General features: G+C 43.6%; 1 protein-coding gene across 3 annotated transcripts in view; it reads right to left on the reverse strand.

Moving 5' to 3' along the window:
- Window positions 1-693: 693 nt before the first annotated feature.
- Window positions 694-23458, reverse strand: part of SLC19A1 (solute carrier family 19 member 1) — a 42196-nt gene continuing 19431 nt past the window's right edge. For all 3 annotated transcript variants that reach the window (XM_088476371.1, XM_088476373.1, XM_088476372.1), the window contains exons 4-6: window positions 10009-10201; window positions 9258-9399; window positions 694-1703 (exon numbers count right to left, since the gene is read on the reverse strand). In XM_088476371.1, the coding sequence (XP_088332497.1) occupies window positions 1521-1703; window positions 9258-9399; window positions 10009-10201 (518 nt within the window). In that variant the 3' untranslated portion in view covers window positions 694-1520. The remainder of the gene's footprint in view (window positions 1704-9257; window positions 9400-10008; window positions 10202-23458) is intronic.

Consider the following 23458-nt stretch of genomic DNA (forward strand, 5'->3'; position numbering starts at 1 on the left):
CTCATATTCAGTCAAATGCTTCAGAACTCATTGGACGGCGCTTCACAGTGCAGATGGACAATGGCCCGAAGCATACTGCAAAAACAACCAAAGAGTTTTTTAAGGATAAAAAGTGGAATGTTATGCAATGGCCAAGTCAATCCCCTGACCTGAATCCGATTGAGCATGCATTTCACTTGATGAAGACAAAACTGAAGGGAAAATGCCCCAAGAACAAGCAGGAACTGAAGACATTTGCAGTAGAGGCCTGGCAGAGCATCACCAAGGATGAAACCCAGCATCTGGTGATGTCTATGCGTTCCAGACTTCAGGCTGTAATTGCCTGCAAAGGGTTTGCAACAAAGTATTAAAAAGTGAAAGTTAGATTTAGGATTGTTTAGATTGTCCCATTACTTTTGGCTCCTTAAAAAGTGGGAGGCACATATAGAAACCGTTGTAATTCCTACACCGTTCACCTGATTTGGATGTAATTACCCTCAAATTAAATCTGAAAGTCTGCAGTTAAATCACATCTTGTTTGTTTCATTTCAAAGCCATTGTGGTGGTGAAGAGAGACCAAAATATGAAAATTCTGTCAATGTCCCAATATTTATGCACCTGACTGTATATTCAGTGTATCTGTATATATAATAAATCTTAATGAAGGAAGAAAAAAACCCACACAAACTCATGCACGCACATTCTGTAGCTCTGTATTTATTTTGGTCCAAAGGTACAGCAGGTATGAAAATAGTGCACACAGTACATTTTGCTGGAAAAAAAATAATAGGTGTTTGTTAAATTAACCGCATACTTTGTTGTATAGCTAAGGCAATAAAAATTATAAGTGCACTTTTAGTCCCATAGTGGGGACCCATCATTAGTGTATACCTGTCACACTATTTTGCTTATCACTGTCCTTTAAAACTGTTTTCATTAAATAATGAACCAGACAATAAATTATCTTTGTTCGGGCACTTCACAGTTTAAAGTTCATTGTTCCTCCAGTGATTACAGTGTAAGACTGTGCGGACATCCAAAACCGTTTCTCTTGTACTCAGAGTTCTAGTTAAGCAACTCTTCTCAAACTGTAGAGATGTTAAAAGTCATCCAAAGATTAACCTCCTGGCACGGATGGTGCAGCGAGAATGTTCTCTAAGGCGTATAAACTTTCTTAATGAATTACTTTGTTAACAGCCAAGATCGAGAACTTCTGTCCTATGGCAATGCCAAATCCCTGAGATCCTTCTCACATTCTCTGCAGTGGATTCGATCATCAGTTTTCAGTCTGCCAACCAGTGTTAAGGGTTCTAGATGGGAATGACCCAAAGCAGCTATGTTTACCTACTCTTCATTTATGCGGAGAGGCAAGATCTCGCTGCGTGTACAATAGGTACCTTGATACTAGCACAACTTGCTCTCACTATTCCTAATAATATATTGTCCTAATGACAGCAGCATTGCTTTTAGCACAGGCTGATTAGGAGTATGTGCTAATACTGGAATACTGTTTTCTTGTGTTTGGAGACGGTCTGGTGGCTTTATGCATGAGATTCGATGCTAGCAATTGTATCAGTCACCGCCTTCTGCTCGGCGGGTGCCTCCGGTTGCGTCTTGCCATTCGCTTCAACACGCTCAACTTGCTTGTGCTTGATGATAACCACGGCAGCAGCAACAAGGTATGCCAGGGCCAGGAGTGTAAAGTAGGCAAAGTAGACATAAAACTAAGGAAAAAAAAAAGAAAAAAAAGAGTGAAGCGTCAAAAATAGGTTGAGTGTGTCACCACGTATAGCAGTCACTCTTGTACAATACTGATCATTCTGTAACTGTGGGGGAGGTGGAGAAGTTGCCATAGCAACCAATCAGCTTCCAGCTATCATTTTATAGAATATACTATATGAATAATATAAGGCGATTGGTTGCTGCAAGCAACTACTTCACTTGTCCTCCACAGACGTTTGGATACAACTCACCCTGTATCCCAATGGCAATCACAGCACACTCATTGTGTTGCCTAGTACTGTACAATAGAAAAAGAACACAAGACTGCTCACAACTCCACCTTACACCACTACACACCACCACATTCTGCAAAACCATTTAAAAAAAAAGGAGACGAATTCTCTGTATGGGATATAGTTATTATGCCGGCTGTCGGGATGTTGACGCTCACAATGCCAGCTCAGGAATCCGGACGCCGGTCAGAGTTCCGGAGACAGCATCCCAACAGTAAGAATTGGGGTTAGAGTTAGGGGCTAGGCACTAGGTGGAGGGTTTGGGTTCGGCATTAGGGTTAGGCTTCCGACGGCCGGCATACTAACTACATCCCCTTGAAAAGGCGAGTATACTGCAGGACATACAAGCTCAGTGGCGTAACTTCATCTCAGTTGCCCGGAGGCAAGATAAATGTTGATGCCCCCCCCCCTCCCCTCCACAAGTTTAAAACAAATTTAAGCTTGACATGGCTTTGTAAACACACCTAGCATTCAAAATGATACATAGTTGAAGTCAATGAAGAGTGAAACAAATTACGATTTATTATCAGGTAAATTAACACCTCACCAACTATATTTAAACTAAGTGCGTTGAACATAGTGATTATATGATCACTTTTTTTATGAACGAATTGAGTCAGTTTAAAGTCCTCACAACACAAACAAAATATAAATAAACCAGCAGTGTAGAGTTGCTCAGAAAGGTTTTTGATGGGCCTTTGATTCTGCAAAACTGTCAATTAGCTCTTCAGTGTTTACACTGTTCAATCGTTGGTTTTCTATTGATAAAATTGCAAGGGAGCTCAATCGAGTTTCGGACATCGTGCTGCGCAGGTATGTTTTAATGAGTTTCAACTTGGAGAAGCTTCTTTCTGCTAATGCAACTGTGATAGGAAGCGTTAAATACAACAGGCTTGCGATGATCACTTCTGAAAAACTGCTGGCCAATTCCGGATGATTGATCAACAGGAACTCTGCTAATTCTTTAACAGAATTAATGTTACCAAGTTTTACACTGAGTGTCAATTTAAATAGCACTAAATGGTCGGCAAGTTCATCAGAAATATCATCAGAATACTGATTGGTGAGAAACTTCGAGAGCCCGATCAGTTCCTCAACGCTCTTCTCAAGAATGATCTTTGGCTGTATGCACATAAACAGTTTGTAAATCTTCTGCATTGCCTGAAAACGGGTTTCCATTTGAATAATGGTGATGTCGATAAGTGCATTAAAAACTTCCACTTGAAAGCGTTTCTCAGCAGACTGTAGTCTAGAATCCCTTGAGAGATCATCATGGAAACTTTTGACTTGGCGAATCCGTTTTGATGGAAAGAACATGCATTCTATCCCCCAACTACTTGCTAACTCCTTTGCCAAGGACACCGTAGTTTCCCAGTTGTTGCGTAATTCCAACATATCCTGTACAAATGACTGCAGTAGCACAACAGGAGTGTTAAGATCACTTGACTGTGACTGCATTGATTTGGATATAATATCCAGTGGTCCAAGAACCTTTGACAGGACAATCCCAGTTACAATTGAGGAAAAACTCTCAAAATATTTCTTAAGTGATGTTGCTTCGCATTTTTCCTCACCATTCTTCCCGGCGAATGACAAGATGGTAAGCAGCTTCATGACATCCACAAATCGAGTCCGAAGAGCTAGTAAGGCTTGATTCCTGGATGACCAGCGAGTAGGGAAAAGTCGCTTGAGAGTAACTGAGCTGTTGCCTTCCTTTTGTAGACGATTCCACCTACTGATAGCACTGAAGATGTATAGTCTTTCAAGCAGATCAAAAAATTGCCTTAAATCCTGTACATGCTTCACTGCATCATTGATGGCAAGATTTAAAGCATGAGCACAACAATGAATATACTGAGCTTTTGGTGCCTTCTGTTTCATCAGAGTCTGGACTCCACCATATGCCCCGCTCATGTTGGCTGCCCCATCGTATCCTTGCCCTCTTAACTTCCGCAGTTCTGTGATGTTTTCAATTTCTTCCAGTATGACTGCTGCCAGATCATCTGCTTTTTGAGTTTTAACTTCACCTTATCCCACAAAAGATTCATTAATTCTTAAAGTGACTGGTATGCAGTCATCATTCTTCTCAATTGTGACATAACGAAATATCTTGCTCAATAGGTCTGTCTTTGAAATGTCCATTGTTGTGTCCATAATCACAGAGACAAATGGAGCATGTGCTATTCATCTATGATTTGCTGCTTCACACGATTGGAAAGAATGTCAACGATCTCATTTTGGATGGAGCCACTTAAATATTTTGTGGACCCCTTTGGCTTACTCAGTACATTTTCAAGTACTGGATCATATCTAGCTATCAGATGAATAAATTCAAGAAAGTTTCCATGTGAGCCAAGCACAGGCTTATCCTCAACATAATCCTGCTCTCGATGACCACGAAACGCTAGATTGCATCTGGAAAGCGTAATGATGACATTTACAATACGATCCAGTACAAGACGCCAGTATTTCTGATTTTCATATATTTGCTTGTCGGCCAAGAGATCCACAGTGCAATCAGTTTTCCACATGTTGTACACCTGACAAGCTTCTGAATGTGCTGTAGAATTCTCATGTCTCTCTATGCTGCGTGGCAGATTTTTCCAATCATTTGTTCCCTCAGTCCACGCTTGATTCTGTGTTGTACTAAAGAGCCGACATGGGGTGCAGTAGCATTTGTCAGCAATTGGACTATATGAGAGCCATATTCTTTGTAAACTTAAGCCAGACTTTGTGCGGCGTGTGTAAAAGTGTTCGCTGAAACTGCGACCTTTGGAAGAGCCCTCTTTCTGTTTTGGGAAAGGGCCCTTTGGCTGATAGAAGCCACTTTGAACAACAAATTTCTTTTCAAAAGAATTCAGAGTTTTTGCTCCAAAATGAGCTCTGTCAGCAGTCGGTGGTAAACGCTCTACTGTTGTAGTATATTCACAGTCTCTTTCTGTTTCAGGAAATGTTTCAGCATCATTCTGTTCTTCAGGTGCTACTGCAGACCCTTCAAGTAGTTGTTCTGAAGTAGACTCATCAGTATCTTTCTGAATCTCTCCCGCATTCTGCTCTGACACTCTTCAGTTTCTTCTGAAGATGCACCAAAGTTTTTTGACATGGGTTACTGAAATAAGTACTAAGTTTTGGAATCTTTTGCAATAGTTCACTTTCTGAAGCTTGCTTACGTTTCTTAATTGTCCTTCGTGCAGCACCAATGAGTTTTCCTTTACCAGGATTTGCAGACATGGTCCAAGTTTTGGAATATCCAACTGCTTTACTCAAATACAAATGTAGTGCAAATTGTAATAAGTGGAGAACAATCAGGTGACAGAAATTACTATAATGTACAAGTATCCCATAACACTGCGCAAAAGTGAAAATGTTTCCAATATGAAAATAGTTACTTCTAATTGGTTTCAGGATGGGAAGAACGAATATGACATTTAAAACTCTGTTAGCCCATTTATGATGATGTAGGGGTATATTGTTAAATACTAGGGAATTACATTAAGTGAAGCTTATGAATGATGTTCATTTAATTTTTTTTAAGTTTTGTGGTTATAATTTATGTTAAAAGCAGTGTGCGAAAATCGGCCAGCTACGAGCGCACGCAGCCTAGCGAATGGGTCTGAATCAGGCCCCTAGAGTTTCAAGGGCCAACAGCCTCCCCTAAATTACCACATCCCTACTCTTAGGATTGTATTCAAGCAGCTCATGGCGCTCCAGAAAAAGCCATAGAGCATTTCTTAAGGGGAGCGAATACTAAAGTATGTGGTGTACTGTTGGCTGTGGTATGGTAGAGTAATAGTACACGCGAGCCCTCCCAAATCAAAAGGCCCAATACTTAACCAGTGGCGCCGTTTATTTAGTTGTAATGTGGATGTATAGCCATACTCCATGTTAAGACTGTAACAGACTCTTAGCATGGAGCTGGAGCGGAGCATACCGTCACCAGACGTGATTGTATGGGGGTAGTGGTGCAGGATACAAGCAGGTATGATAGCTGTGGATTGCAGTATATTGCGGGGTCTCACTGAGCTAAGTGGTCACGCCCGTGTCCCACCGTGGCGCTCTGACACAGAATACAAGATGGCACCACACATGTGCAGAATACAAAATGATAGCCATCTTTGTTATAGATTGAAGCCTCCCCGTAGGAGCAAACATGGAGAGTGCGCTGTAGCACTCCCCAAGCTTCAACAGATAATTGGATCCAGATAATGAGAATAAATATTATAACACTAGGAGTAATGGCTACGAATGAGTTCATAGTATGTGTGTTTGTTCATGGGGTGTTTGCTAAATAATTGATAGGGTAGATCAGGGGTTCCCAACCACGGTCCTCAAGGCACACTAACAGTCCAAGTTATAAGGATAGCCATAGTTGAGCACAGGTGTATTAATTAGTACCTTAGGTATTTTGATTTAACCATCTGTGCTTAAGCATGGATGTCATTAAAATCAGGACTGTTAGTGTGCCTTGAGGATCGAGGTTGGGAATCACTGGGGTAGATGGACTGTTAATTCAAAGATATAGTGTAATTATTTTAAATTTTTCAGTTAAATACAGTAACAGTTATTGGATGCATTTACTCCACCCATACCATCGTTTCGTATCCCCTAACCCACAAAGTACACAAATCCTTTTAACCCATTTATATTTGCCACATTTCACTGCCACAGGAACACACATCTTTTTATCTCTGAATATTTGAGGTAAATTCCCCAAATGTATTACGGTCCCTCCAGTCCCGCTGGCAGACACACCTCCTGCGATGCTGCCAAATGGTCCAATATCCGGAATGCGATGCATTCCCAATATTGGCCCCTGCAGCTAACGCCATCTGAAGAAGACGTTAGCCGCTGTAGCCTATGGGCTACATTGCGCACTATTAGTCGGCGGAGGGATACGCCGGAACCCTCCCCGGCTACAGCGGATATCCATGTGCAGTCCACAGAACTGCGCATGCGCACCACCCCCTGCACTGGCCGGCCACTCTCTGGAGACATCGCAGTGACGGGATCCTTTCGGAGCCCGAAGGCCAGATTCAGAGTCGGACGCTCTGACCAGAGCGCTCGCTCTGAATCAGGACCCTCCTACCTCAACTTGGAGCGGCCTCTTGGACGCTCGCATAGCTGTGGGTTACCACCCACAGCTTATGCGAGCGTCCATGATGATGGTCGCGATGGTCAAGACTGATGTCAGTGGGGCCGGACCCAGACAATAGGCGTTCCCATGGGAACGCCTCCGTCTGGAAGCCACGACCCCGCCAGTCACCATCGACAGCACGCCCCCTTTGGTGCGAGACCCCGAGCGACGGCTACCCTGTCGCTCTCCGGGTCTCGTGCATGCGCACGACGGAGCTCCCTCCGTCGTGCGCATGCGCATTAGGGCACCATCGACCCGCTTGCGAGCGTCCTGCGCTCGCAAGCGGGTCTGAATTAGGCCCAGTGTCCCTGCATGTCCCGGATGATACATTCGGCTGATAGGATCGCTTTTTGCAATACAGTCAGGGGCGTTACTGGCATGCCCTGATCGCATTGCAAAGGCAATTATTAATAAATGGGCCCCTATGACATGATGCAAGATTTACCCAATTACACATGTAGCACTGAAAGATTATAAATGTCTCACTTTACTTTTTGCTAAATCACTGCTCCCACCTTTTATTTGACAAATAATATCTTTATGATATATATATATATATATATATATATATATATATATATATATAAAACAGTATAACCTTGCTCTAAATTTAAATGCATCATGAATTTGGGGGGCTACGGGGGTGGGGTAGGTGCTGGGGGGGGGTGATATATTTAAAGAGTATATATGTTATCACTATGTCATGTAAGGGGGAGGGTGTTATATTTATAGAGCATATGTTTTATTATCACTGTAATGTTAGGGGGGGGGGGGGGGGGAGTATATTTAAAGAGCATATGTTTTATCACTCTGGCATGTACAATGATTCAACATGGCAGAGTGATAAAATATATGCTTTATAAATATATCATCCCCCCCCTCCCTCACCACACCCCTACCATGGCAGTGATAAAATATATGCTTTATAAATATATCATACCCCCCTCCCTCACCACACCCCTCCCCCCCTAACATGGCAGTGATAAAAAATAAGCTTTATAAATCTATCATCCACCGCTCTCTCAGCACACCCCTCCTCCCCCTAACATGGCAGAGTGACAAAATATATGCATAGTGAATATATTATCCCCCCCCTCCCTCAACACCCCCCCCCCTCCGCCGAGCCCAACGCCAGGCAATGACCCCATTTGCTTGGCTTGCCAGACACTGTGACAGACAGACAGACTTACTTGATACTTGATTCTTGCTGCCTGTCTCCCCAGTGCCACAGCCCGCTGCGCTGCCCACGCAGATCCTGTCTCCCGGGTCCCAGCCGCACTCTACACAGACAGTGTCTTGTCTCCACCACCACGGTCCGTCTGCACTCTGCAGTGTTGGGCGGCTCTTCAGAGGAGCACAGGGCAGGCACAGGGTGAGGTCGCGGGCGGTCACATGATATGTGGTGACGTCCGCAGCCACCCGAGAGCACAGAGTGTGTAGTAGAGCCGGAGGAGGAGCGCCGCTGATGCTGATTGGCGCTCAGCTCTGCGGCTCCTCTCTCTGGCTTTCTTTTATTTACAGTGAAGCCGGTGGTAGCGGTATAGGGGTAGGTAGGTGGAAGGAAGTGGAACGGCCGGGACCCTGGAGACAATGGAGCCAGATGCCCCCTTCAGGGCTGGGCGCCCGGCGGCAACTGACTCCATTGTCTCCGGGAGTTCCGCCACTGTACAAGCTGCTTTGTACAAAGCACCGTGGCAAAGGGGGGCGGGACCCTGGTGACATTGAACTGACGCTCTAAGTGTGTGCTAGCTATAAAGTCACAATATAATAAATACATTTTGGTTGTTCAGATTTTTACTCAATAATTGTGTACGATATGACCTGAGTGCCGAATCCTTGGACAGATTATATATATTTATATTACTCAAGGGTACAAACTGGGGTCGACATGGTGGATGTAAATTATTGGCTTGCTCCAAGCAAACACACACAGACATTTGTTTACCATGGGGGCACATAATTACATAACACACACACTCACCAGAGCACTATGTACTCATAACGCCCATAACATAAGCCCTCTGGCATACTGTACATAGATGAACCTCATATAAAACAATCAAACCTATTAATGTTTCCCTACATGGTTACACATTTCTGTCACGGTTGCACGATCACACATCTGTTACCTGTGGGTGCACAGAGAGAGCCAGGCCTCTCTTGTCAGCGATAACAATGGTAATGATGGTTTTCAAGACTGTGGCAAAGAAAGTGTTCACTCCAAACACTAGTGCACAAAGTTCTTTGGACAAAGAGCTTGCAATCTGGAAACTTAAAATACATCAATAAATATTTAGTGCACAAGACTCTGTGACATGATGATGTAAATCACAACTTAATAGTTAAACAGTAATTTCCCTTCACACTACACAAATCACGTTTGGAATATCCAAAGTACTGTACCACCAGGTCCCAAAAGGATTCTTTACTGGGCTCTGGAGTCCTGACTATCGGCGTCTCCCTTATGCTTCTGCTGGTGGCATCTTATCGGAGGACGACACGTTGCCATTGCGAGAAAAGACTCGGTCACCAGTAGCAAGGAACAATGTCAAACATATTGGAAAGTACTTTAAATATTCCACCAAAACATACATTTTCCTTTAATCATCGGAAACTAGTTTCAGAGATTGTTACATCTCTACTACTATAATTCAAGGGTGGTCAAGATAATGTACAATTTGGAGTTAGAAGAATCATGTTCTCTGAGGAACTGTATATCAATTGACCTCAATAAAAAGGATTCCCAACAATTCGGCACCAGCAGTCATTTCTTTGCCAGAACGTTGGCTAACTGGCTCCTGTGGTTTGCACAGCCCTACGGTCAATGGCAGAATTAGTTGTAGCGGTTTTCAACGTGTGTGAAACTACCAGTATACTTACATGGCGATGGGAACCAGGAATTGGTATGAACTGCGGAAAAGGACATAAGCCACATAGCACACCCAGATATTTGTGGTTGTGTTCATGAGGATGAGAAGTCCGGCCTGGAAAGCGGTGACTAATCCAATGACCAATTCGGACCACAGACTCCAGCGGATCTTCACATAGCCGGCAGCAAACGAGGTGAGGGCTCCTGGGGGCCAAACATAAACAAAGTCATTACCAAGGATTTTTCTTAAGTAAATAATCCTAGTACACCTGGCAGCTTATCAGTACGATATACACCACTGACTGGATAGCCCTCCTTTCAGGGGCATCGCTGTCTCTGCATTCACATGGGAATGGGCTGCTACAGGCTTAGGAAACTATACAGGGCAGAAATAATTGGCCAAATTTTAGGCAGAGTACTATTAATTCAATGGCAGCTCCATTCTCCCCGGGACTAAGGGCCGGATTCAGAGCCGCTCGTAAGCGGCCGCTCGTTCGCTCCGAGCGATGTTTGCCCAACTGCGCATGCGTACGGATAGTTATACGCATGCGCGAACCAGTCAGTGCGGTCAAAATTCATGTGCTCGCAAAATAGCGAATGCCTGATAATTTCAGTGACAGGAGGAGGCGTATGTGGGTGGAAACAGGGGAAGGTGCTTGAAAACGGGGAGTGGAGATCCGAACGCAGGCGTGCTTAAAGGTCAAAACGGGCGTTTTACGGGTGTGCATAATTAAAACAGCAGCGTCATTGACCACGTCACTGGGTTATTTAATAGCCAGAACTGCTCGCAAAATTGTGGTAGCAAAAACCAACCACAAGAATAGCGAGCAGTTCATACCCTGGTCGATGTACTCGATTAATCTAATAAATAGCGGACATGACGTAGGATGCGAGCGGCCAGGGGGCGTAGTTTCCCAAAAAACGACCGCAAGTTTTGTTCGCTCGTTCAGACCTAGAGGCGTGAACAGACCGCAAAGAGCGAACGGTTCATTTGAATAGCCAACCCTATTTTCTGGACGAGCGAGCGCTAATTGCGTCCGGCTCTGAATCAGGCCCTAAATGCCATAGCATTTCTGGAGTATAATATTTTTTAGTACTTGTTATAACTATTGCAATTTAGAAGTAGACGTGGCAATGGCAGACAGTCATTAACCGTCTGAGGTCAGGGGTCTATTTACTAAGCTGTGTTAGGAGATAAAGTGAAGGGTGATAAGGTACCAGCCAATCAGCTCCTAACTGCCATTTTTTCAAACACAGCCTGTGAGATGGCAATTAGGAGCCGATTGGCTGGTACCTTATCACCGTTTACTTTATCTCCTAACACTGCTTAGTAAATAGACCCCCAGGTCTCTAAATCCGACACGCCACCTAAATAATAAATAAAAAGAGCTAGAGATGTTCTACGATCGCCATTTCTTACATACAAAAGATGGTTATACATTCAGTCTCGAAGGGGTAAATTTACTAAAGTTAGAGTTTTAGAAGTGGAGATGTTGCCCCCAGCAAAAAGATTGTGGCTATTATCTTCTAGAACGTGCTAGATAAATAAGTAGAATCTGATTGGTTGCTATGGGCAACGTCTCCACTTCAGTAAATATACCCCTAAGTGGTCATCTAGTTTTTTTGCAACATAATACGCACCACCACTCTCGAGGGTAGAGAGAGAACATAAAGAAATAGCCGACATGGCGAAGCGGGGCAACTTATCGGGCACATATTCTAGTGTGTACGAACTATTGCGCGTTCCTGCCGGTCGTTTATCGCAACTTCTGATGTGCCTGCAGTGCAGGCCGATCAGAAGGGAACTTGAATGACACCCTGTGGCCACTGAATGATATATATCGTGCGTTCGCACAATATATCGTTTAGTGTGTACAGCTGACCGACATATCGGTCGTGTCGTCGGCCGCGACCCAGGATCGTGTAGTGTGTACCCAGCTTAAGAGTTAAGCCACTGTATTTACAATCGCTCATCCACGCTACAATTATTACATGCCCATAGATATTGCCCCATAACATGGTACAGATAAATCGAGGAGCCTCCCCACTATCCCAGGTACAGAAAAGGGGACTTATGAATCTGCTGTTATCTTTGTCTATGCATCTACCTGGCCACCGGAGAATGTACACCAAGCCAGGGCTCGACAAATCCCGGGGACCAGGTCGCCATGGCTACCAGATTTTGCTGGCTACTAGATTTAGCAGTGAGGGAGGAAGCAGATCCTCATCAGCTCAGGCGGAGATTCCTGCCTATAGTATTGCAGTGTTCATATCATGCACAGGAGTGTATGTGCTGAGTGTCGCCTGCGGTGACTGCTGTGCCTGTGTCCGTCCCAGCCTGCACTGACGACTCCTCTCCATCCTGGCCTGCTCTGATCCCTGCTGTCTGTCCCAGTCTACGATGATCCTCCTGTGCGTCCCGGTTTTCTACTGTCTCCTATATCCGGCTGCATAGAGCTCTCCGGCAGTAGGGTCTATGGTGTGACCACAAGGGGAGGGGGGTTTTGTTGTACTTTCTGGCACTATTATTTTTATGTGAAACGTGGTCCGTTCTTACTGGAGGGTGGGGGGTGGAGCAGGGGAGCTGTGCAGAGCAGTGAGGGGGCCTCCATTTTCCTGTATCCATTCAATTGTGACCATTTTGTGTAGTATAGTGTGTATAACAGTTGCATAACACACAGAGCTGTGCTCCTCACTCACTCCTGTAATTTTTTTTTGGGGGGGACGGTGGTGGCTCCTACACTTTCATCTTGGCTCCTAGATTTTAGAAAAATTTGTCAAACCCTGTACCAAGCTCTATTCCTTAGGCTCTCTGTGCTACTCCGAGCAAGTTATTAGAACCTTAATTTCAAGTCCTGCAAAGTGTACAGGGTTCCCTCAGCGAGAGGGTGTGTTGCTCAGTAGGACTAAGGGCCCGATTCAGACCCACTCGCGAGCGGCTGTCCGCTCGCAAGTGGGTCGATGGTCTGCACTGAGCATGCGCACGACGGAGGGAGCTCCGTCGTGCGCATGCGCCAGACACGACGAGCGAAGGACTTTCCTTCGCTCATTGTGTCCGATCAAAGGGGGCGTGCTGTCAATGTTGATAGACAGCACGCCCCCTTTGGTGGGCGTGCCTCCCTGACGGGGGCGTTCCCACGGGAACGCCTCCCGTCAGAAGCCGGCCCACTGACATCACTAGTGATGTCAGTGGGAGTGATTTTGGCTCTGATAGAGCCAAAATCACTCCGGAGCTTGCGGTTGAAAACCTCAACCACAGGCTCCGGCTCGCAATTTCGATGGTCGCGATGGTCACGACCATCGCGGCCATCAAAATGCACGCTCGTATAGCCTGTGGGTGGTGACCCACAGCTATACGAGTGTCCAGGAGGACGCTCCATGAAAATGGAGCCCGGCCCTCATTCAGAGCGTGCGCTCTGCTCAGAGCGTACGGCTCTGAATGAGGGCCTAAGTGCGGAAGGTGCTCTGGAATGCCATCAGAGGAGAGGACATTAAGTAGGTCTATAACCTCGCGGCCTCACATTCTGTTGCTTTTTAATGCACCAGAAGCAAAAATGTCTTTACAAGCGTGCATGGTTTTTATACCTCTATTTCCAAAAACCTCTAAGCAAAGGAATGAAAGACCACAGCAGTGACACTGCATTCTAAGTGATCCATGGCAACACACCCACACATCAAGGTGAAAGATGAAGTAGTAGCATAGGAACATGGAGGGACACACACAAATAATGTACTGTTGCCCATAGCAACCAGATTTTTTTTATTTTCTTTTTAGTGGAGTTTATAAATATTTGTTCTGTGCGCTTTATTTTAATTTTTGTATGGATGCCATTAACTATCCGATATTTAGGTGCTAAGAACACGAATATGCTGATGGCTATTAAACAAGATCTATTGGCTTAAAGATCTCTTTATACATCTCCTGGGCTAGTAGGACTGTATCAAACCCTCCCGATCACTGTACCCGCATCCTTCAACCAGACCCTGCAGTCCACTCAGAGCCTCTGCCCGTGATCTGTAATTTTCACCCTGTCTCTTTGAGATAGACGGAATAGGCAACTTACTCTGCCACCGTACCCCTCTCTTCTTACCCCTCAATCTGGAAGCATACAGATTTTCCTCTGGGGTCTGCAGTTTGCACTGGCTTCACACTAGAGTCACTAATATTTGCATATACTGGGGGAATCAGGCCCCAGCAACAGTTTGTGACTTTCAAGATAAACATCTTCTCCCTTAATCTCTCCACTTATGTTATGTCCAGGTGTAGGATTCATTCAGCCACAAAGTTCACTGTCCTAAGGACTTTAGTACCTTTTGAGAGACTGTGTATTTACACTCCTGATCTACAGGGAACCGCCTCCCTCCTTTAGCATACTGTATATGGGAATCATCTGGACCCTAGGGCACCTGGGAGAGAGGCATAGGGACTTCATTAGACAAGGAGGACTGGTCGATGATCCACAAACATGTTGCATAGTTTTTGTTAACTGTGGCTATTAAAGAGAATTTTTACTACTTCTACTACCAATGGTATATGGTGCCTGCCAAACTCCACGCCATCTATCCACTACTACCAATGGTATATGGTGCCTGCTAAACTCCATGCCATCTATCCACTACTACCAATGGTATATGGTGCCTGCCAAACTCCACGCCATCTATCCACTACTACCAATGGTATATGGTGCCTGCTAAACTCCACGCCATCTATCCACTACTACCAATGGTATATGGTGCCTGCTAAACTCCACGCCATCTATCCACTACTACCAATGGTATATGGTGCCTGCTAAACTCCACGCCATCTATCCACTACCACCAATGGTATATGGTGCCTGCCAAACTCCACGCCATCTATCCACTACTAACAATGGTATATGGTGCCTGCTAAACTCCACGCCATCTATCCACTACTACCAATGGTATATGGTGCCTGCTAAACTCCATGCCATCTATCCACTACTACCAATGGTATATGGTGCCTGCCAAACTCCACGCCATCTATCCACTACTACCTATGGTATATGGTGCCTGCTAAACTCCACGCCATCTATCCACTACTACCAATGGTATATGGTGCCTGCTAAACTCCACGCCATCTATCCACTACTACCAATGGTATATGGTGCCTGCTAAACTCCACGCCATCTATCCACTACCACCAATGGTATATGGTGCCTGCCAAACTCCACGCCATCTATCCACTACTAACAATGGTATATGGTGCCTGCTAAACTCCACTCCATCTATCCACTACTACCAATGGTATATGGTGCCTGCTAAACTCCACGCCATCTATCCACTACTACCAATGGTATATGGTGCCTGCTAAACTCCACGCCATCTATCCACTACTACCAATGGTATATGGTGCCTGCTAAACTCCACTCCATCTATCCACTACTACCAATGGTATATGGTGCCTGCTAAACTCCACGCCATTTATCCACAGGCGTCAGATTCAGGTTGGTGTCACTGTGGGCAGAGCAGCACATATATTCACATCTGGTGGAAGTCTCCGGCCATTCTGCATATTGGGATGATGTTTTGACCACTGAGTTCACTCAGTTCTCCATTTCAATCTCCCATGTCTCCCAAAGTAACATCTATGCCTCTAGCTCCCCGGAGCCACAAAACACCAAATCTAAAGTTACTTACCATTTCATTTCCGCCGTGACCTGCCAGTTTGCAGCGGTTTGGAAATTCGTGCTCATTCTAGCACCCTGCACCCATGCAGTTCCTCTTTCCTGCCTGGGGTGTTGCTTTCTGCTCTGGTGCTTCTAGCACACTCAGCTGATGGAACAAACTGCGGAGATACAGACCAGAGTGTGCTAGAAGCACCAGAGCAGAGAGCGACACCCCAGGCAGGAAAGAGAAACCGCGTGGGTTATGACAGGTGCAGGGTGCTAGAATGAACTATAGGAAATCTCCACTATCTCCTTCCTTTCCGGCTGTACGGAGGAGAATTTGCAACACATAGCACAAGGAATATATGGCACCGTCATTTACGCCTCTACAAAAACCTTTACAAAAACTTGAGAACCACACAACAAAACGCAAGTGCCTTTTGTAGAACGATTCTTAACTTTCACATAATACAACATAATACCGCATAGCCATGCTTTCCCGGCCGTACTGTCCCCTCCCCCTTCTGGGAATAACTCCTTCTATCCACTTTTAACCCCTTACGCCCTCCTCCCCCCTGGATATTGCGCAAACACTGGTTAACAACTCGTCATTACTCATTCGGCAAAACACGCTCTAATCCTCTGTCAACGACCCTTTGTTACTGTATCTCATGTCAATATTTCTAATGTCAATGAATTACACGTTTCTATTCTTATTGACATATCTTCTTATGCTCGGTGTGTATTTACTGGTTATAGACAGGATGCTCAACTTTGTAGTAAAGGAAAGTGTGTGTGCATTATATTTATACGCATACTTATATAAAAATGAAGGATGGCTGTTACAGATGTGTCCTCAAACACCGAGCCTCAATACGCCATGCGGTGCGACATGCCTGGCGTAAATCAGCCACTGGGTCCTGGGCGCCATGCCAGAAACTGGAGGAGACTGCGCTGATTAATTTGATATGTGACACTTGTATATCTGTGTGCGACTGAGTATGTAAATGAAGCACAAGGAACTTGGCGTGGAAAAAAAACCTGTGGCCGCTGAATCGTAGCACTTCATACAGAGAGTATGACTCAGTCACCCGAAGAACACAATTAGTGCAATCTCTGAGTAGTGCACTATTATAGAACACAATTAGTGCAATCTGTGAGTAGTGCACTATTATAGAACACAATTAGTGCAATCTGTGAGTAGCGTAGAATTACAGAACACACTCTGTGCAATCTGTGAATAGAGTAGTATTACAGAGCACAATTAGTGCAATCTGTGAGTAGTGTAGTATTACAGAACACAATTAGTGCAATGTGTGAGCAGTGTAGTATTACAGAACACAATTAGTGCAATGTGTGAGTAGTGTATTACAGAACACAATTAGTGCAATGTGTGAGTAGTGTAGTATTATAGAACACAATTAGTGCAATGTGTGAGTAGTGTAGTATTATAGAACACAATTAGTGCAATCTGAGTAGTGTAGTATTACAGAACACAATTAGTGCAATGTGTGAATAGAGTAGTATTACAGAACACAATTAGTGCAATGTGTGAGTAGTGTAGTATTACAGAACACAATTAGTGCAATGTGTGAGTAGTGTAGTATTACAGAACACAATTAGTGCAATGTGTGAGTAGTGTAGTATTACAGAACACACTGTGCAATGTGTGAGTAGTGTTGTATTACAGAACACACTGTGCAATGTGAGTAGTGTAGAATTACAGAACACACTTTGTGCAATCTGAGTAGTGTAGTATTACAGAACACAATTAGTGCAATGTGTGAGTAGTGTAGTATTATAGAACACAATTAGTGCAATCTGAGTAGTGTAGTATTACAGAACACAATTAGTACAATCTGTGAGTATTGTAGAATTACAGAACACAATTAGTGCAATGTGTGAGTAGTGTAGTATTATAGAACACAATTAGTGCAATCTGAGTAGTGTAGTATTACAGAACACAATTAGTGCAATGTGTGAATAGAGTAGTATTACAGAACACAATTAGTGCAATGTGTGAGTCGTGTAGTATTACAGAACACAATTAGTGCAATGTGTGAATAGAGTAGTATTATAGAACACAATTAGTGCAATCTGAGTAGTGTAGTATTACAGAACACAATTAGTGCAATGTGTGAGCAGTGTAGTATTATAGAACACAATTAGTGCAATCTGAGTAGAGTAGTATTACAGTACACAATTAATGCAATCTGTGAGTATTGTAGAATTACAGAACACAATTAGTGCAATGTGTGAGTAGTGTAATATTATAGAACACAATTAGTGCAATGTGAGTAGTGTAGTATTATAGAACACAATTAGTGCAATGTGAGTAGTGCAGTATTACAGAACACAATTAGTGCAATGTGTGAATAGAGTAGTATTATAGAACACAATTAGTGCAATGTGTGAGTAGTGTAGTATTACAGAACACAATTAGTGCAATGTGTGAGTAGTGTAGTATTACAGAACACAATTAGTGCAATGTGTGAGTAGTGTATTACAGAACACAATTAGTGCAATGTGTGAGTAGTGTAGTATTATAGAACACAATTAGTGCAATGTGTGAGTAGTGTAGTATTATAGAACACAATTAGTGCAATCTGAGTAGTGTAGTATTACAGAACACAATTAGTGCAATGTGTGAATAGAGTAGTATTACAGAACACAATTAGTGCAATGTGTGAGTAGTGTAGTATTACAGAACACAATTAGTGCAATGTGTGAGTAGTGTAGTATTACAGAACACAATTAGTGCAATGTGTGAGTAGTGTAGTATTACAGAACACACTGTGCAATGTGTGAGTAGTGTTGTATTACAGAACACACTGTGCAATGTGAGTAGTGTAGAATTACAGAACACACTTTGTGCAATCTGAGTAGTGTAGTATTACAGAACACAATTAGTGCAATGTGTGAGTAGTGTAGTATTATAGAACACAATTAGTGCAATCTGAGTAGTGTAGTATTACAGAACACAATTAGTACAATCTGTGAGTATTGTAGAATTACAGAACACAATTAGTGCAATGTGTGAGTAGTGTAGTATTATAGAACACAATTAGTGCAATCTGAGTAGTGTAGTATTACAGAACACAATTAGTGCAATGTGTGAATAGAGTAGTATTACAGAACACAATTAGTGCAATGTGTGAGTCGTGTAGTATTACAGAACACAATTAGTGCAATGTGTGAATAGAGTAGTATTATAGAACACAATTAGTGCAATCTGAGTAGTGTAGTATTACAGAACACAATTAGTGCAATGTGTGAGCAGTGTAGTATTATAGAACACAATTAGTGCAATCTGAGTAGAGTAGTATTACAGTACACAATTAATGCAATCTGTGAGTATTGTAGAATTACAGAACACAATTAGTGCAATGTGTGAGTAGTGTAATATTATAGAACACAATTAGTGCAATGTGAGTAGTGTAGTATTATAGAACACAATTAGTGCAATGTGAGTAGTGCAGTATTACAGAACACAATTAGTGCAATGTGTGAATAGAGTAGTATTATAGAACACAATTAGTGCAATGTGTGAGTAGTGTAGTATTACAGAACACAATTAGTGCAATGTGTGAGTAGTGCGCTATTACAGAACACAATTAGTGCAATGTGTGAGTAGTGTAGCATTACAGAACATACTTTGTGCAATGTGTGAGTAGTGTAGTATTACAGAACACACTGTGCAATGTGAGTAGTGTAGTATTACAGAACACACTGTGCAATGTGAGTAGTGTAGTATTACAGAACACACTGTGCAATATGAGTAGTGTAGAATTACAGAACACACTTTGTGCAATCTGTGAGTAGTGTAGTATTACAGAACACAATTAGTGCAATGTGTGAGTAGTGTAGTATTATAGAACACAATTAGTGCAATATGAGTAGTGTAGTATTACAGAACACAATTAGTGCAATCTGAGTAGTGTAGTATTACAGAACACAATTAGTGCAATGTGTTAGTGTAGTATTACAGAACAAAATTAGTGCAATCTGTGAGTAGTGTAGTATTACAGAACACAATTAGTGCAATCTGAGTAGTGTAGTATTACAGAACACAATTAGTGCAATGTGTTAGTGTAGTATTACAGAACACAATTAGTGCAATCTGTGAGTAGTGTGCTATTACAGAACACAATTAGTGCAATGTGTGAGTAGTGTAGCATTACAGAACACACTTTGTGCAATGTGTGAGTAGTGTAGCATTACAGAACACACTGTGCAATGTGTGAGTAGTGTAGTATTACAGAACACAATTAGTGCAATCTGAGTAGTGTAGTATTACAGAACACAATTAGTGCAATGTGTGAGTAGTGTAGCATTACAGAACACACTTTGTGCAATGTGTGAGTAGTGTAGTATTACAGAACCCAATTAGTGCAATGTGTGAGTAGTGAGCTATTACAGAACACAATTAGTGCAATGTGTAAGTAGTGTAGCATTACAGAACACACTTTGTGCAATGTGTGAGTAGTGTAGTATTACAGAACACACTGTGCAATGTGTGAGGAGTGTAGTATTACAGAACACACTGTGCAATGTGAGTAGTGTAGAATTACAGAACACACTTTGTGCAATCTGTGAGTCGTGTAGTATTACAGAACACAATTAGTGCAATCTGAGTAGTGTAGTATTACAGAACACAATTAGTACAATCTGTGAGTATTGTAGAATTACAGAACACACTTTGTGCAATCTGTGAGTCGTGTAGTATTAAAGAACACAATTAGTGCAATATGTGAGTAGTGTAGTGTGACCATCGCCATGGATCATGGCGATTCATCAAAGCCCCATGTCATGACTTTATGTATATTGTGTGCTCTGAATAAAATGTGTGTGTTATTATAATTCTATACTTCAGGAATGGCTAGGAATGAGTACAGTGTATAAAAACTGGATTCCATAAGCTAATCAGAACAAATGGCTAAGTGATACCTAGCTTGTGAAGAAAAAGCTTCCTGGATGTAACTTTTGCTCTTACCATAGGGGGGCCATGGTGCAAGTCCAGTACACAGTCACAGTGGCTGCTAGAAGGGTCATTTGTAACACCTTATGCTATCAGTCTTCCGAACATAAAATACCTTCAAGGTCCAGGGAGTTATACGAGTGTTGGGTCTTGTAGTTGTGCTAATTTGCATCTACACAGACCCTGGGAGAATAAAGGACAGTATTTTTGAGCCTTGTAAGGGTGGAGGCTGCTGGGGGAGAGAAGGTCATGGGACTATAAGGCCCAGCAACCCACACTGCTAGTTGTTCACTCTCAGGGTGTAGCTGGAACCTAAGGGTGCTACCCATCGTGATGCCTGGTGGTCTCCCTCCATCCAGATCTCAGTGTAAGACCCCTTAGGATTCTGATCCTTTATACCTTTTCTTTTTACTTTAAGTCATTCTGTGTAATTATATGTATGTCTTGTTTATTTACCTATTTTTCTTGGAATATAATCCTGGAGATATTTCTCAATAAATCCTATAACTTTATCAGCGTTATCTCTGTGCTCTATTGAATTCATGTGCCTGGAGTGGCCCATGCTATATTTGTGTAATAATTGTGAGTTTAAGTGAGATTTAAGTGTCTGGCGAACGTAAGAGCGATATTTTAATACTCTTCGTGGTGGCAGCTTAGGTGAAACCCACGTCACAACCACCCAGCTGCGTCATGTTGGCGTATCTGAGCACAGGCTGGGCATGTTGTCGTTACATGAAGTATTACAGAACACAATTTGTGCAATGTGTGAGTAGTGTAGAATTACAGAACACAATTTGTGCAATGTGTGAGTAGTGTAGAATTACAGAACACTATTTGTGCAATGTGTGAGTAGTGTATACCTTATAAAAGGGGATGTTGTCAAATCCCAGCGCCGAAATCCCAATCAAGGCGAGACGACCGGCGCCGAAATCCCGACAAGGCTAGAGATGCTGACGCTGGAATCCCAGTCATAAGTATAGCGGGGCTGGGTAGGTGTTAGCCATGGGGGAAAGGGTTAGGTATGGCTCCATACAGGAGGGGGGTTAGGCCCACCGGGGGGAGGTTAGGGTTAGGCACTAAGGGGGGAGGGTTAGGGTGCAGGAAAGGAGGGTTAGGGAGTGAATAGGGCAGGGAAACAGTACTTACCGTTCCCCTGTTGGGATTGTAGGCCTCGGGATGCCGCTGTCAGTCTATTGACAGCCGGCATCTCGACTGTCTGTATATCATACACAACCCCTTATAAAGTCCTAAGAATCCATATCAGATAAAAATGTGTTAGGACACAATCTTGGACCACCCTTCCTCTCCACTAGCATGATTTCCTCGATGCTGCAATAACTTCAGCTGTATTATAATTATTAATTATATATATTATTATAATATTATAGCGGATACGACTAATTTTTTATGTTTAATATGTTTTAAATTGTATCTTTCTGAGCTTCAAAGAAACAGAAACGTCTGACAAGTAAAGGAAGTGATTGACAAGCTGGTATGCATCTAAAATTTGGTACGTACATACACCAGAGGTGATGCTGGTGAGAAGCAGATTGTGTGTGGGGCAGGAAAGATATGCCCACACAGGGTCGTTAAACTAATGCTGAGTATCCACTAGCAGATAGTGGAATGACCGTATGATTACAACATTGTAATCGTACAGTCGTTCCTCTTCCCCTGCAGTGCCTACACTGAACGATATGTCGTTCAGTGTAGGCACCCTCCCTCATCCCTGAACATGGTCAAACTGTCGTTATCGGCAGACTGACCAGCATGTTCAGGCGATAATTGATGTCAAAAACGACCAGCAGAATCGCGCATCGCTGGTCGTTTTCGACATATTCACGCCCAATTCATGCACTATTAATGAACAATCGGTCATTTTAATTGGCAAGTGGATACGGGGCACCTAGGGGCTGCCTTGTGAAGGGAGCTCAGGTGAGGGCTAACGAGGCAGCCAGACACTCAGGCTGGATGTGGAATCAGTCCAAGGAGGACTGGCAGCTACAGAACCCAGTGTTCCTGGAGGCCATTGTGGCCAGGGGGCCTGAGTCCAGACCTGCAGGAGGCAGAGAGGACCGCAAATCTCAGATTGTGGGACACTGAAGCAGCTAAACTGCATGTCAGGTTTCGGCCTAGAAACGGTCATTACTCACCACAAAGCCGACTTCCCCTGACTTCGAGCGGTCAGACATCAGGTGCGGCGGCGAGTGATGCGTTTAGGATTATGCCTTAGGTGCACTTGGACATCCATGTGCTGCTCAGTGACTTGGTTACTGAGGTTGCCGTCATGGGCACAGACATGACAGTCTTCATCACCTGACTGATCCTTCGTCCAATTGTAGCATGGTCGTTGTCAGTTGACGCTGCCCTCCAATGGACTGCTACCTTAGGGTATATTACTGGGCTCTGGACAACAGGAAGTTGCCTGTACAACGTCGTCACTACTAGTGTTTGCTTGCCGTCCCTTCATTCCAGGTTCCCTTGCTTCTTCCGCTCTCGAGTCATATCTAGCCAGTCACTCTCCTGTGCCAGCGTACTCAGTACAACATCTGAGTACAACTACAGTGTCACTCTCCTATGCCAGCGGAGCATATGCATACCCTGCCCGCGTACTTAGTACGACACTCAAGTACAGCTACAGGGGTGTGCCAGGGGTGTGTCCGGATTCTCAGCCCACATTCTCAGTGCAACATCCGAATGCTGTACCAACGCGTTGCTTCTTTCAAAAGTACACCCTCCTGGGCCTCATCGATGTTATCTCCCTCCATTTCTCACCTGTATCGGATATCTGACCAAAGGGCTGCAACCTGCTTGCTGGGTGCAGCTTAAACCCATATCCCGCTTGGAGGGGTCCGA

The sequence above is a fragment of the Taudactylus pleione genome, unplaced genomic scaffold (genome assembly GCF_031769625.1).
Source record: "Taudactylus pleione unplaced genomic scaffold, aTauple2 ptg000188l, whole genome shotgun sequence".
In the NCBI taxonomy this organism is placed as follows: domain Eukaryota; kingdom Metazoa; phylum Chordata; class Amphibia; order Anura; family Myobatrachidae; genus Taudactylus; species Taudactylus pleione.